At 42.5% G+C, this 13,291-nt stretch overlaps 1 protein-coding gene across 3 annotated transcripts in view; it reads right to left on the bottom strand.

Moving 5' to 3' along the window:
* pde4ca (phosphodiesterase 4C, cAMP-specific a) overlaps positions 1-11,938 on the bottom strand; it is a 39,278-nt gene extending 27,340 nt beyond the window's left edge. The window contains exons 1-2 of one of the 3 annotated variants that reach the window (XM_017686800.2): positions 11,615-11,938; positions 11,212-11,512 (exon numbers count right to left, since the gene is read on the bottom strand). In XM_017686800.2, the coding sequence (XP_017542289.1) occupies positions 11,212-11,276 (65 nt within the window). In that variant the 5' untranslated portion in view covers positions 11,277-11,512; positions 11,615-11,938. Of the gene's footprint in view, positions 1-3,694; positions 3,769-11,211 lie in introns of those variants that run through there. The other 2 variants (XM_017686799.2, XM_017686801.2) reach the window with 2 other exon arrangements.
* Positions 11,939-13,291: the final 1,353 nt, after the last annotated feature.

The following is a 13,291-nucleotide window of genomic DNA, read 5'->3' as shown; positions in this document are numbered from 1 at the left end:
GCCTACAGTAACAGCAGCTAGAGCCGCTGCAGCAACTACAGCCGCTACAGCAGCTACAACCACTATAGCAACTACAGAAGCTACAGCCAATACAGTAACTGCAGCACCTACAGTAATTACAGCAGGTACAGCCGCTGCAGCCGACTACAGCAACTACAGCAGCTACAGCAACTACAGAAGCTACAGCTACTACAGTAGCTACAGTGTCTACAGTAACTACAGCAGGTCCAGTTGCTGCAGCAACTACAGCAGGTACAGCCACTGCAGCAACTACAGCAGCTACAGCTGCTACAGCAACTACAGTAATTACAGAAGCTACAGCAGCTACAGCAACTATAGCCTCTACAGCCACTGCAGTAACTACAGGAGCTACAGCCACTACAGCAGGTACAGCCGCTACAGCAACTACAGCCACTACATTAACTACAGTCACTACAGCCGCTACAGCCACAACAGTCACTACAGTAACTACAGTCGCTACAGCAATGACAGCAGCTACAGCAGCTACAGAAACAACAGCAACTACAGCAACAAAGAAACATCAGCTACAGCAACTACAGCAGCTACAGAAACATCAACTACAGCAGCTACAGCAACTACAGCAGCTACAGTAACTAGTCACTACAGCAACTACAGCACCTACATTAACTACAGTCACTACAGCCGCTACAGCCACAACAGTCACTACAGTAACTACAGTCGCTACAGCAATGAAAGCAACTACAGCAGCTACAGAAACAACAGCAACTACAGCAGCAAAGAAACATCAGCTACAGCAACTACAGCAGCTACAGAAACATCAACTACAGCAGCTACAGCAACTACAGCAGCTACAGTAACTAGTCACTACAGCAACTACAGCACCTACAGTAACTACAGCAGCTACAGTAACTACAGTGCCTACAATAACTACAGCAGGTACAGCCACTGCTACTACAGCAGCTACAGAAATGACATCAACTACAGTAACTACAGCAGCTACATAAATTATATCAACTACAGTAACTACAGCAGTTACAGCAAGTACAGCAACTACAGTAACTACAGCGCCTAAAGTAACTACAGTAGGTACAGACACTGCAGTAACTACAGCAGCTACAGCCACTACAGTAACTACAGCAGCTATAGCCACTACAATAAGTACAGCGCCTCTAGCCACTACAGTAACTACAGCGCCTACAGTAAATACAGCAGGTACAGCCACTGCAGTAGCTACAGCCGCTACAGTAACTACAGCAGCTTCAGCCACTACAGTAATTACAGCGCCTATAGTAACTACAGCAGCTACAGCCACTGCAGTAGCCACAGCCGCTACAGTAACTACAGCAGCTACAGTAACTACAGCAGGTACAGCCACTGCAGTAACTACAGCAACTACAGCAGCTACAGCCACTGCAGTAGCTACAGCCGCTACAGTAACTACAGCAGGAACAGCCACTGCGGTAACTACAGCAACTATAGTCGCTACAGCCGCTACATTAACTACAGCCACTACGGCAGCTACAGCAACTACAGCCGCTACACATTAACTACAGCAACTACAGCCACTACATTAACTACAGCAACTACAGTAAGTACAGCAGCGACAGCCACTGCAGTAAGTATAGCAGCTACTGCTATATAGAAGCTGCCCTCATAGCAGTGACCGAGAAACTCCAATCAGCAAACTGTCATCTGTCCTGATCCTTCTTGATCTCTCAGCAGCTTTTGACACAGTCAACCATACTATCCTTCTGTACATCCTCACCAACCTTGGAATTACTGGCGATGCGTGGAAGTGGTTCAAGTCCTATCTGGAGGATTGCTCTTATCAGGTAACATGGAGAGGGTTCATATCCTCTCCATGCAGGCTCTCCACTGATGTCCTGGGTCCTCTTCTCTTTTCTCTTTACACTAGCTCTCTTGGTGATGTAATATCTTCTCATTGCTTCTCTTATCACTGTTATGCCGATGATACTCAACTAATGTTTTCTTTCTCACACTCTGACACACAGGTTTCCAGTCGCATCTCGGCATGCCTGTCTGACATCTCTTCATGGATGGCAGCTCACCACCTGAAGCTCAATCCCAGCAAGCCTGAGCTGATATTCATCCCTGCAACTACATCATGATCTTGCCATCTCATTTGAGAACTCTTTGATTGTTCCGTTTGTAGAGGCAAGAAGTCTTGGCCTGAATATCTATGGCCAGTTATCGTTTTCGACTCGCATCGCGAACCTAACTCGGTCATGCAGGTATCTCCTGTACAACATCCGAAGCATCCGACCCTTCCTCACCCGAGTGGCTGCCCAGTCTCTTGTCATCTCTAGGCTTGACTACTGCAACTCGCTCTTGGCTGGTCTTCCCATGCAGACCATCAAGCCTCTGCAACTCATCCAGAATGTGGCAGCACGGCTCGTCTTCAGTCACCCCACTGCTGCACTCCCTTCACTTGCTTCCTGTAGCTGCACGCATCAGATTTAAAACCTTAATGCTTGTCTTCAAAGCCTAAAATGGACCAGCCCCTACCTACTTGATGGCAATGGTGAAATCTCAAACTATACCACGAGCTCTTCGAGCTTCGAGTACAGCTCGGCTTGACCTGCCATCCTTCAAGGCGCGTGGAAGACAAGCGTCGAGAATGTTCTCTGTACTGGCACCCAGGTGGTGGAATGAACTGAAGACACATCTCTTTACACAGCACTTAAATGAGCACTGAATTAAATATTGTTTGCAATATATTGTGCTGCACGTATACAATAAAATATAATATATTGCACTGTGTATTGCAGTTTACTGTATTGTATTGTATTGTACTGTTGTATTGTACGGCACAGAGTTCTGTGTTCAACTCTGTTCCTTTTTCTCTGGGTATCTACAGTGACTTTTGTATCTAGCAGTATCTGAGCTCAGGACTGTCTTTTCTCTAACCTACTGGTAACTAGCAAAGATACTTTCTCTAGATAGACAAAGCACTTCTTGTGAGTCGCTCTGGATAAGAGCGTCTGCTAAATGCTGTAAGTGTAAATGTACAGCAGCTACAGTAACTACAGTAACTACAGTAACTATGTGACTATCTCATACACCAGATGCGCTGCTCTGTATGAAGGTGTGTATCTGTGTTTGTCTCTCAGCTCCTCTCCAGTCTTCTTGAGTGTGATGCGTCACCACAGACAGAACTGACTGCAGTGAGTTCAGCCTACAGCGCAAACACACAGCAGTGTACAGACTGCCGTGCTCGGTTTTATATGTCTGTCTGAGCTCCACAGACTCAAAGGAGGAAGTTGTAAGTACGCATCTGCTCCACTCTGCTCTTTGCTTAAATGGAAACATTTGAATGGCGACTTTCTGAATGATTCATTTATGTTCATTTTATGTAAATATCTTATTCTCCACTTTACAGCGGGTTCATTTGAGACAATTAAGAATAATAATGATGACATCATCCTGAAACCTGACGACAAGCTACAGACCAGGATCACTTTACTCTGAGTTTTCTGCTCAATACATGGAATAAAAAAGGAACATCCAAGTCCAGCAGCAGCAGGAATGAACCATATAAGGCCTTTCAGACTTCAAGATAAAGATCAAGAACATTTCACAGCACCAGCTCAACTCCACATTAGCCATATTTAACCAGCAGGGGTCCCTAAACTACACAGTATAAAGGGGGACCCTTTCACAAACCACCAAAAAGGGAAATGCCTGCACTCACCCTACATCACAGACACAGGTCTGGAGAGCTGGTAGATCGATGGGCCGTGGTAGGAGAGATTGGTTAAAGCAGTCATGCTGAAAATTTGGAGCAGCACACACTTGACGTCAGCAGCGCACCCAGCCACACATCGACCACTGCAGGTCCGGGGCTTTATTTTTGGTTCTGGACACTGACACTGTTATCCTGTGATTGCATTACCTCATCTGACTTCCACAGGGATCACTCTGAACGTCCACAGTGAGATTATGAAGTTCTCGAACCAAAGCTGCCATAACAAAGTTATAAATCAGTCTAAACCTTCTAAACCTCCACATACTGAATGAAATACTAGAGAGGAGCAGAGCGGGGCCAAGTCCAGACCTCCGTTTAGGGTACGAGCTGTCCTTTCCAGCCATGCTGGAAACAGAGGTGATGCCCTAAATCACATCTCAACTTTGTCAAATAAAATCTGTTTGTACATGTTTTCCTGAGAATCCACTCCTCCAGCAAGAATCTACCCTCTCAGAAATAAAGGTACTAAACTGGCAGTTCCTCTCTGGTCACTGGGACCCTCAAGGCTCCAACTCAGTGCCTTTAGTCAGGGAACATAACGGAACCATAATCCACTAAAATGATATGTTCTAAGCTGTACTGACTCCACACACCAAGCCTCGCCTCCATTCTTTTATTCTACTGTTCTGTTTTAAAACATTCAGTTATGAAAAGGTACAAATACCAACTTTTCACCTGGAAAAACTGATTTAAGCTTCACAATCAGACCTTAAACCACTGTAGAACCTTTGAGGAACATTTACACTGTTTGAACCTTGATGAGCAGAAATGTACCTGTGCAGAACCTTTATTTCTAACTGTGTAATGTTCCTACAGAAATCTACTCTTCTGGGAGTAATTTGCTTTTTTGGAGTGCATCCACACTTCCAGAAGGAATCTAGATCCTTAGATCCTATAAACATTGTGAGCTACACATACATTTAACATCATACCTTTTTGGTTAAAAACCCTCAAACAGTCCCTCCACAAAGCCAGCAAGGACTGCATGTCTTCAATCCTCATCCTCCTTGACCCATCAGCATCCAGATAAATTGATAAGCTGACACTGTGAAACCCTGGATGCTCATTTCAACAATTTTGGGCTTGGGCACTGGCAGCACTGCTCTTGCTTTGTTCTTATTCTATCAACAAACCAACCAAGTAGCCTTGAATGGCTCTCTCTGTCCCTACAGCTTCTCTCCTGGCATTCCCCAGGGCTTAGCACTTGGTCTGCTTCTGTTCTCTTTGTACATTAAACCACTGGGATCAGTGATTAGCTTACACAGATTCTCTCACCACTGCTATGCTGATCACAGCCAGCGTCTTCTTTTTTCCACCAATTACCTCCAACGTTTTTCAGAGGTTACATTATTTACAAAATGCAGCTGATAGGATCCTCACCTACTCAGAAAACTGACCGTATCACCCTGTCCTTTAGAGTCTTCACGGAGTACCTGTAACGTTCGGCACTGAAAAAAAATCTTTACAAGTGTAAACATCTTAAATGTAGTCAATAAATCCAGTATTTCTCATTATGATGCTGCTGTAACAATATTGTAAGATTATTCCACCTGTTTCTTACATTTATACTAGTTTTAAGTGATTTTATCGGTGAAAATGTCTTATTCCATTGGCAAATTCTACAAGTAAATTGTAAAAACAAGTGAAAACAAGTAAAAATGAGTAAATTGATCTGCTAATAAGACACTTTCATATGACAAAATGGCTTAGAAACCAGTAAAAATGTCTAGAAATAACTTACAATATTATTAAAACAGTCTCCTAATGAGAAATTGATCTTTTTGAAGTGTGTGTCCAGTACTAGGGTCTTCTTATTTCTTCTCAATAATTGGTTGTCCCATCCCGTACCTTTAGATCTCAAAATTTAAGCCTTCTTTATGATCCAACATTTAAATTGACTCCTATGGAGTAAAGTGATATCACTGTAAGTTGCTGAGCGTCTGCCAAAAGTCATAAATGATGACTGTCTTTCTGATATCTCATCATGGATTGTGGCCCTGAAACTACATGTGGACGTGACAGAACTAGTTCACCCACCTGCACACAGATCACATAACATCCACCACCAGATTCTGCAGATTTATCCTTCTCAACATCAGGACAGGTCAACCCTCCCTGACTCCAGAGGCTTCTGAAGTTCTTGTTCAAGCTTTAATCACCTCCAGACTAAACTAGACAATTCCCTTCTTCCATCTCTCTTCTACAGAGCATTCAGAATGCTGCAGCTTGTTTGGTCCATAACCTCCTGAGGTTCTCCCATGTGACTCCTATGCTGAGATCACTCCACTGGTTGTCTGTGGAAGCATGACTCAGATACAATACCCTGCTTCTCACATTCCAGGCCTCAGCTCCTCACTCCCTCTGTGCTGTGGTACAGAACCACACCTGCATGCCAGTTTATGTCTTCAAGCTGTGGCCTCTTGATATTTTCTTTCTTAAAATCTAAGCATGCCTGTAAGACCAGGTCTCACTGCTTTAGTGTCATTAAACGGTCCTCAGTGATGGAACAAACTTCTCAATAAACTCTGGACTGCAGTCACTAGAGCTGGGCATTGGCAGCAACTTCACAATACTAAAAACATCATAATACAAGTGTCATGATAACATATGATATAATGACACAAATACTAGATGTGCAACTGATACTTTACTCTAAAATGTGTCTGTTTCAGTAATAAAAACCAATGACTAAGGATTTTGCAGTGTTTATGAAATTGTTGTCATGGTTTTATTAGGGTCTGCATTGTTATTATGGTTATATATTATTACAATATTATATTAAAAATAGCAGTAGGTGTGCAGAATGAGCAGTAAAATAATTAGAAATCCTTGAAAATAAAAATCTTTGAAATTACAAATAAAAACTGTCCACATAATGATGCCCACTGTGTATCACTATAGGACTACCAGCAGTCTAGACTGGCGTTGACAACCTACCATAGGACAGTGAGAATTTCACCAAGAGATCAAACATAAACTACAGCATGGAACAAACCTATAAATATACCTGGTATATACTGCGCTGTGTCATATAATCATCATAAATATGCCATCGCAGTCGTTACATAACAGTGCCTGAAGTGGAAAACTGTACTTTATTAGCAGCCCCTGTTTATTAAATGAGAACGCTATTTTGTGCTCATGGGGAAAAGAGATTTCAAGCTTTTTCCCCACACTGGGGCAATAATGCATGGTCCATTTCTGTACACAGGCTTTTGACAGACATTGATGTAACTATTTTGCTTTTTTACATTACAGATATTTGGTAAATCATTCAGTTAATATTTAAACTTAAAACCTAACTCTGAATATTACTGGAATCACCGGTTAGCCCATTAACCGACCTGCTTGTTAAACAAAGTGAGGTTAATTTCATTCGCAGACAGTCTGTTATTCTCCCTGCTCTGAATTTTCACCTTTCTGATGATTAAAACGTTTTCAGTCTGCTCCTCCTTCTGCCGTGCTGCGGCTGCTGTGCTCATCTATAAGCACAGTGAGGTTTCGTAAAAGCAGAGCTGATCTGTAGATCTAAACAATCTCAGCTGAAACTGCAGCTTGTTTGACTAAATTGCAGTGATGGTATTCCAAAGTGTCCATGGTAGCGCTATTGTGTATAGTATCGCGATATACCGAGTAAGAGAATACTGCACATGTCTAAACAGCATACAACACCAAGGTGCTCTATAAGGGCACAAACTAAATGCTAATGGATAAGTGCTAAACACAGCAGGCTGTGAACAATTCTACTGTGGACAGTTTTACTATCTTCACTACACAACCAATAAGGATCATGCAGGCCTTAACAACGATTAATGAAAGATATTCATCTCATTTGCACACAATAAACTAATGAATGAATGCTTTGAGCTACAGCTGGGCAATACCACAGTATTTATCATTAATGTGATAAATTACATCACAGTGTGTTACAACATAGTCTATGCATATCATGGATATCATTAGTACTGATCAGTTCCCGGCTGTATGTTTGATTAGAGCAAAATTAGTCCTGTTTAACTGTATTTAGTGCAGTGTTTGAAATGTTATATACAAGTTTTTGGATTCATAGTGTTTTGTCCCTTCTAACGTATCAGACCTCAAAAAAATTTATATATATATAAATGATTACTTAGGCTGCTAGCCTTTTATTCTATTACATAAAGAGATAAAGAGCACATGTTTTCCAGGTTGTTGTAAATGTCTCAGGCTTACAGTACCTGTTTCACTCATGCATAAATGTGCCGTACAAAAACAAGTTTATGAATATCTCCTCAATGTCTGCCCTCACATTTATGTAACCTGGTCAGTGTATAATACAGCCTTTGTCTGCAGTATCTGCAGGCACTACGCTTCACTTTGGCTTCCACTGTTTGCACACTTAACTCTGGAGAAAGTGAGTAATCAGAAAATGTAAATGCAAACGTAAATATAAAGTTCCACTGAATCTGCTCTTCTTTTACAGAGACCACTGACAGGGTTTGGCGATGTGTGCTGGTTGAACCCCAATCAGACTCTCACCACTGATCCATTGATTCTCAGCCTCAGGCTGTCCAGGAAGCACAGCGGCTGCACAAACACACAAACGCTAACACACCACTCTGCGTAATCAGACTATTTGCTCCTGCAGTGAGTCTGTCTGATTAAACACGTCACAGCTTTCTAACGTTTCTGAAGGTGAATAAAATTCCAGTAATTAACTATGTAGATTCTTCCTCACAGCAGAATGACTGAAATGTTCCATAAGCGAGAGTCACACTGGTGACAGTCCAAGCTTCTGCATGGCAACAACGTTGAAATGAGTATTTTCTCATTTCTACACATGTTCTTGTGACTTTGACTTTCCTTTTCTGCTGCTGTAATAACATTTTGATTGATAAAGTTCTATCTAAGATCAACCACACCTCTTACTCTGCATGTGGATATACAGGTGGATGTATATGTGGAGCAGGCCAAATACTACAAGGTCATGCAGATGATACTCAGATCTACTTTTACCTCTCCCTGAACAACTACAGTCCCCTTAACTCACTTTGTAAGTGCCTTGAGTTCATCACTGACTGGATGGAACAAAACTTTCTGCTGAATAAACATAACACAGATATTTTATTTGGGAATAGCAATGAGAGGCACAGACTAGCTGAATATCTGGACTCGAGAGTCTAAAGAACTCGTACGTAACCTTGATACACTGACGAACTCTGATCTCAGTTTTTCAAACCAGTGACTAAATCAGCTTTTTATCACCTTGAGAACATCAACAAGATCAGAGATGCTCTGACTAAAGCAGACCTGGAGAACCTCATCCACACCTTTTATTTCTGGTAGGATTGATCACTGTAATGGTCACCAAACTGGACCCCCCAAAAAGACCATCAAACAGCTTCGACTGGTGCAAAAAAGAGTGTAAGGAGCTGCTGCTGCTCTATAACGGCGGCGTATTTATCTGACCTGCTGCAGCGATGTGAGCCGAGCAGAACTCTGGTCATTAGGAACCGGTCACACAGTCCTGCTGAAGGTGAAGACTAAACATGGAGAAGCAGGAGCAGCTTAAATGGACGCAATGGACAGAGAGCGTTAGAAGAGCCCTGACACTGGACACTTTGAACCTGCCTGAAAACGTTCCTGTTAGAGCAGCTTTCAGCTCAGTTTAAATGCTGTTACTGTTTCTAGACCCTTTTTTCATCTGTGATGACACTTTATTATTCAAATTAAATTTTAAATTTTAAATTTTTTAAATTTGATTATTTAACTATCCTAATTCAATTTCACTTTGACTTTAATTTGAATATTTTCTTTTTTAAATCTATGGAGCCCCGCTGGTGACATCCTGTATAAATAAAAATAATACATGGCCACAACTTAGTAAAGTGTGGGAATGAGATGATTAAGTCATGGCCACGACTTAGTAAAGCATGCCTTTAAGGCCATAAATCTATTGTTTCAATCATGTTTTAATTTCTATTCTCGTTTACTTTTTTACACGACTGTTTTCTCATGTGTAAAGCGCTCTAAATGACAACTGCGTACGACAGGTGCTGTATGAATAAACTTGCCTTGTCTAGAGACGAGTATGAGAGGTTTCATCTCCAGTCTTTAGTAAACACTGCTACCAAAATCCACTCTGTAAGACTTCATCAGGCATCATATAGTCAGTCCCCATACACACATCTCTCTCCAAGCCTTTACATCTACTGAGACACCTGACACAGGAGTTCATCCGTCATCCAGATTACACAGTGGGAATGTAACAGCTGTGGCATTGCAGCGGTTTTCTATAAAAAAGGACAAAAGTACGGACAAAATTCTGGCTCTAGGCTGCTGCTACTGTTTCTAGCTAACGTACTTTAGTCCATGTTGACAGATAACAGTTTGTCATACAGTGTCAGAAACCATAGATCAGAGAAATCTAATCTCGATATCTCTGTAGGTGCTACTGGTCTACAATGAGATCAGACGTTCAGACAATGTTTAGAAGGCTAATCGTCCACCTAAGAAATGCCAAATATTGCCAAACTGCATCCGTTTTTAAGCCAACTGGATGCCGTGAAGCTCATTCCTGGCTTTATTTCAGGAGACTGGAGTCCTGTAAAGCTCTGTTCACAGCTCTTCCAAAAGAGTCAATTACAGCTGATTCAGAATCTGCTGTTAACAGAAACGAGAAGAGAGAGAACATCTCTCCTGTTCTAGCTACACTCACTGGCTCCCTGTTTCCCACTCAAAGCTCTTAACCGTTTAGCTCCTTCTTTTATGTCCCAGCTCGAGCCTTCAGGTCCACCACAGCCCGTCTGTTAGATATTCCCATAGTCCCCCAAAATAAATCAGCCTTCGTCCACCACACACCCAAACTGTATTAGAGAGGCTCTGTGGACATTTTAAACAACTTAAAACATCCTTTTTAATAAAGCTGACAAAATGCCTTGATTTATCTTTTTATTTTAACCACTACTGTATTTTTATTTGTGCTATTTTTGATTTAAAAACTCTTTGTTCTTTTATTCATATGACTCTCATGTCCCTCTTCTATTATTATTACTTTTATTTGTTGGATTTTTTATTAATTGTGTTCTATTTTTGAGCATCTTTGAGCTGTATTTAATGTATGAAAGCTGCTATATAAATACAGATTTATTATTATTTTTATTATTATTATTATTATTATAAATAACACTTCTAAATCTCTCCTGCTGCTCAGATGTTCCTCCTGTATCTCATCGTGCTTTTAAAGCACAATTATCATTATGCGACCTGAGACATAAAAGAGGTAACTTATTAGCCCAGCCAGGTTTGAGGAAAGTGCCTGATGATGTAGGCGTGCAGTTAGCGCCGCATTCAGGTATAAGCCTCTATCACCTCTTAGCTACATTAACCTCGTAACTCCAGCACTAAAACAACAGAAGCAAACGTCAGGCCCAGAAAACGTCTCAGCAAATCAGCTGCCACCGTGAGTAAGCGGCTGTACATACCCGATGCAGGAGTGTCTCCGTGTGGAGTAGCCAGTCTTCCTGGGGAAGCGAGAATCTTTGTTCATGATGGGGCTTGAGTTACGTTTCTGTTCCAGTGACAATGTGACGGGAGCTTTTCTACTTCAAACAGCAAAACCTCAGCACACCTGAAAACCTCACCTCCACTGGTTCCTCCTGTTTGTCCCAAATCCACATTATGCCAAACTCAAAGTCAAGCCGAAGTCCAGCTTCGAGCTGAAGCCTCCATCTGCCACTAAATGCCAACTGCGTCTGACTGTTTGACTGTCTAACTGTTACTGCACTAAACCATTGAACAAAGGAAGCAAACACATAAAACTAACGAGGAAACAGAAACGTTGACTCTGAAAAGTGAACTTATACAGTACGTTCAGCTGAAACTCACCACCCTAAAGAAATTCTATACCCTGCAGTCAGTCCAGCTAATACAACCGCTGGGACACCAGGCCAGAACCAGCTCTGAGATCTCTGAGAACAGTTTGATCTGATTCTGCATTTTAAAATGCTTTATCAGTCGCTTTCCTAAATTTCCAAAGTAAAGCTGAAACTCTCCAAACCCTCAGAGCATCTGAATATGAGCTAAACCAGTTTCCAGAGCTTCCAGCTTAGGTCTGGTCAGATCAGCCAGTAAAATATTTCCATAAAAGAATAAAAAAGCCAGATCCAATATGGATAAAAAAAACTCTCATAATCCCATCCTCACACGCTCCCAACACACACTCCGGCCTCCCCGCTCCGAGTTCAGAACACTGAGACTACATTCAGCCTGGGACAGAGAGGGGGGGGTTGGAGATAGAGAGAGAGAGAGAGAGAGAGAGAGAGAGAGAGAGAGAGAGAGAGAGAGAGAACAGAGAGAGAGAGAGAGAGAGAGAGAGAGAGAGAGAGAAATACAGGGAGAGAGAAAGAAATACAGAGAGAGCAGAGAGAAAGAGAGAGAGAACAGAGAGAGGGAGAGAGAGACAGAGAGAGAAATACAGAGGGAGGGGGAAGAGAGAGAGGAGAGAGATACAGAGTGAGAAAGGGAGAGAGAGATAGAGAGAGAGACAGAGAGAGAGACAGAGAAATACAGAGCGAGGAGAGAGAGATACAGAGAGAGAGAGGGAGAGGGAGAAGGAGAGAGAGATAGAGAGAGGGACAGGGGAGAGGGACAGAGATAGAGAGAGAGAGAGAAATACAGAGAGAGAGAGCAGAGAGAAAGAGAGAGAGAACAGAGAGAGACAGAGAGAGACAGAGAGAGAGAAATAAAGAGGGAGGGGGAAGAGAGAGAGAGATATACAGAATGAGAGAGGGAGAGAGAGGGACAGAGAGAGGGAGAGAGAGAGGGACAGATAGAGAGAGACAGAGAGAGATACAGGGCAAGAGGGGGAGAGAGAGATACAGAGTGAGAGAGAGAGAGAGAGAGAGAGGGAGAGTGAGATACAGAGGGATGGAGGGGGGAGAGGGACAGAGAGAGGGAGAGAGAGAGGGGGAAAGAGAGAGAGATAGAGGGGCAGAGAGAGAGAGAGAAATACAGAGAGAGAGAGAGAGCAGAGAGAAAGAGAGAGAACAGAGAGAGACAGAGAGAGACAGAGAGAGAGAGAAATAAAGAGGGATAGAGAGAGAGAGAGAGAGAGGGACAGAGAGGGAGAGAGAGAGGGACAGAGAGAGAGAGAGAAAGAGGGAGAAAGAGAGGGACAGAGAGAGAGAGAGAGAGAGACAGAGATAGAGAGATCATGCTTCAGCAAGTATACTTTTTCTCACAGTGTTTCCATAGATGGATATTTGAGTTCCTTTCATAGAGATGGAGATTAGGGTTCCTGTGTGGTTTCTCAGAGTGTTGCTGCAGATGGAGGTTAGGGTTCCTGTTTGGTTTCTCAGAGTGTTGCTGCAGATGGAGCTTAGGGTTCCTGTGTGGTTCTCAGAGTTTTGCTATAGATAGAGATTGGGGTTCCTGTGCAGTTCTCAGAGCTTTTTGAAGATGGAGCTTAGGGTTCCTCTATAGTTCTCAGAGTTTTGCTATGGAAAGAGGTTACGGTTCCTGTGCGGTTTTCAGAGTGTTGCTGCAGATCGAGGATAGGTTTCC

This window comes from Pygocentrus nattereri, chromosome 17 (assembly GCF_015220715.1).
Source record: "Pygocentrus nattereri isolate fPygNat1 chromosome 17, fPygNat1.pri, whole genome shotgun sequence".
Classification (NCBI taxonomy): Eukaryota; Metazoa; Chordata; class Actinopteri; order Characiformes; family Serrasalmidae; genus Pygocentrus; species Pygocentrus nattereri.
This window is presented reverse-complemented; position numbering and strand designations above follow the sequence as displayed.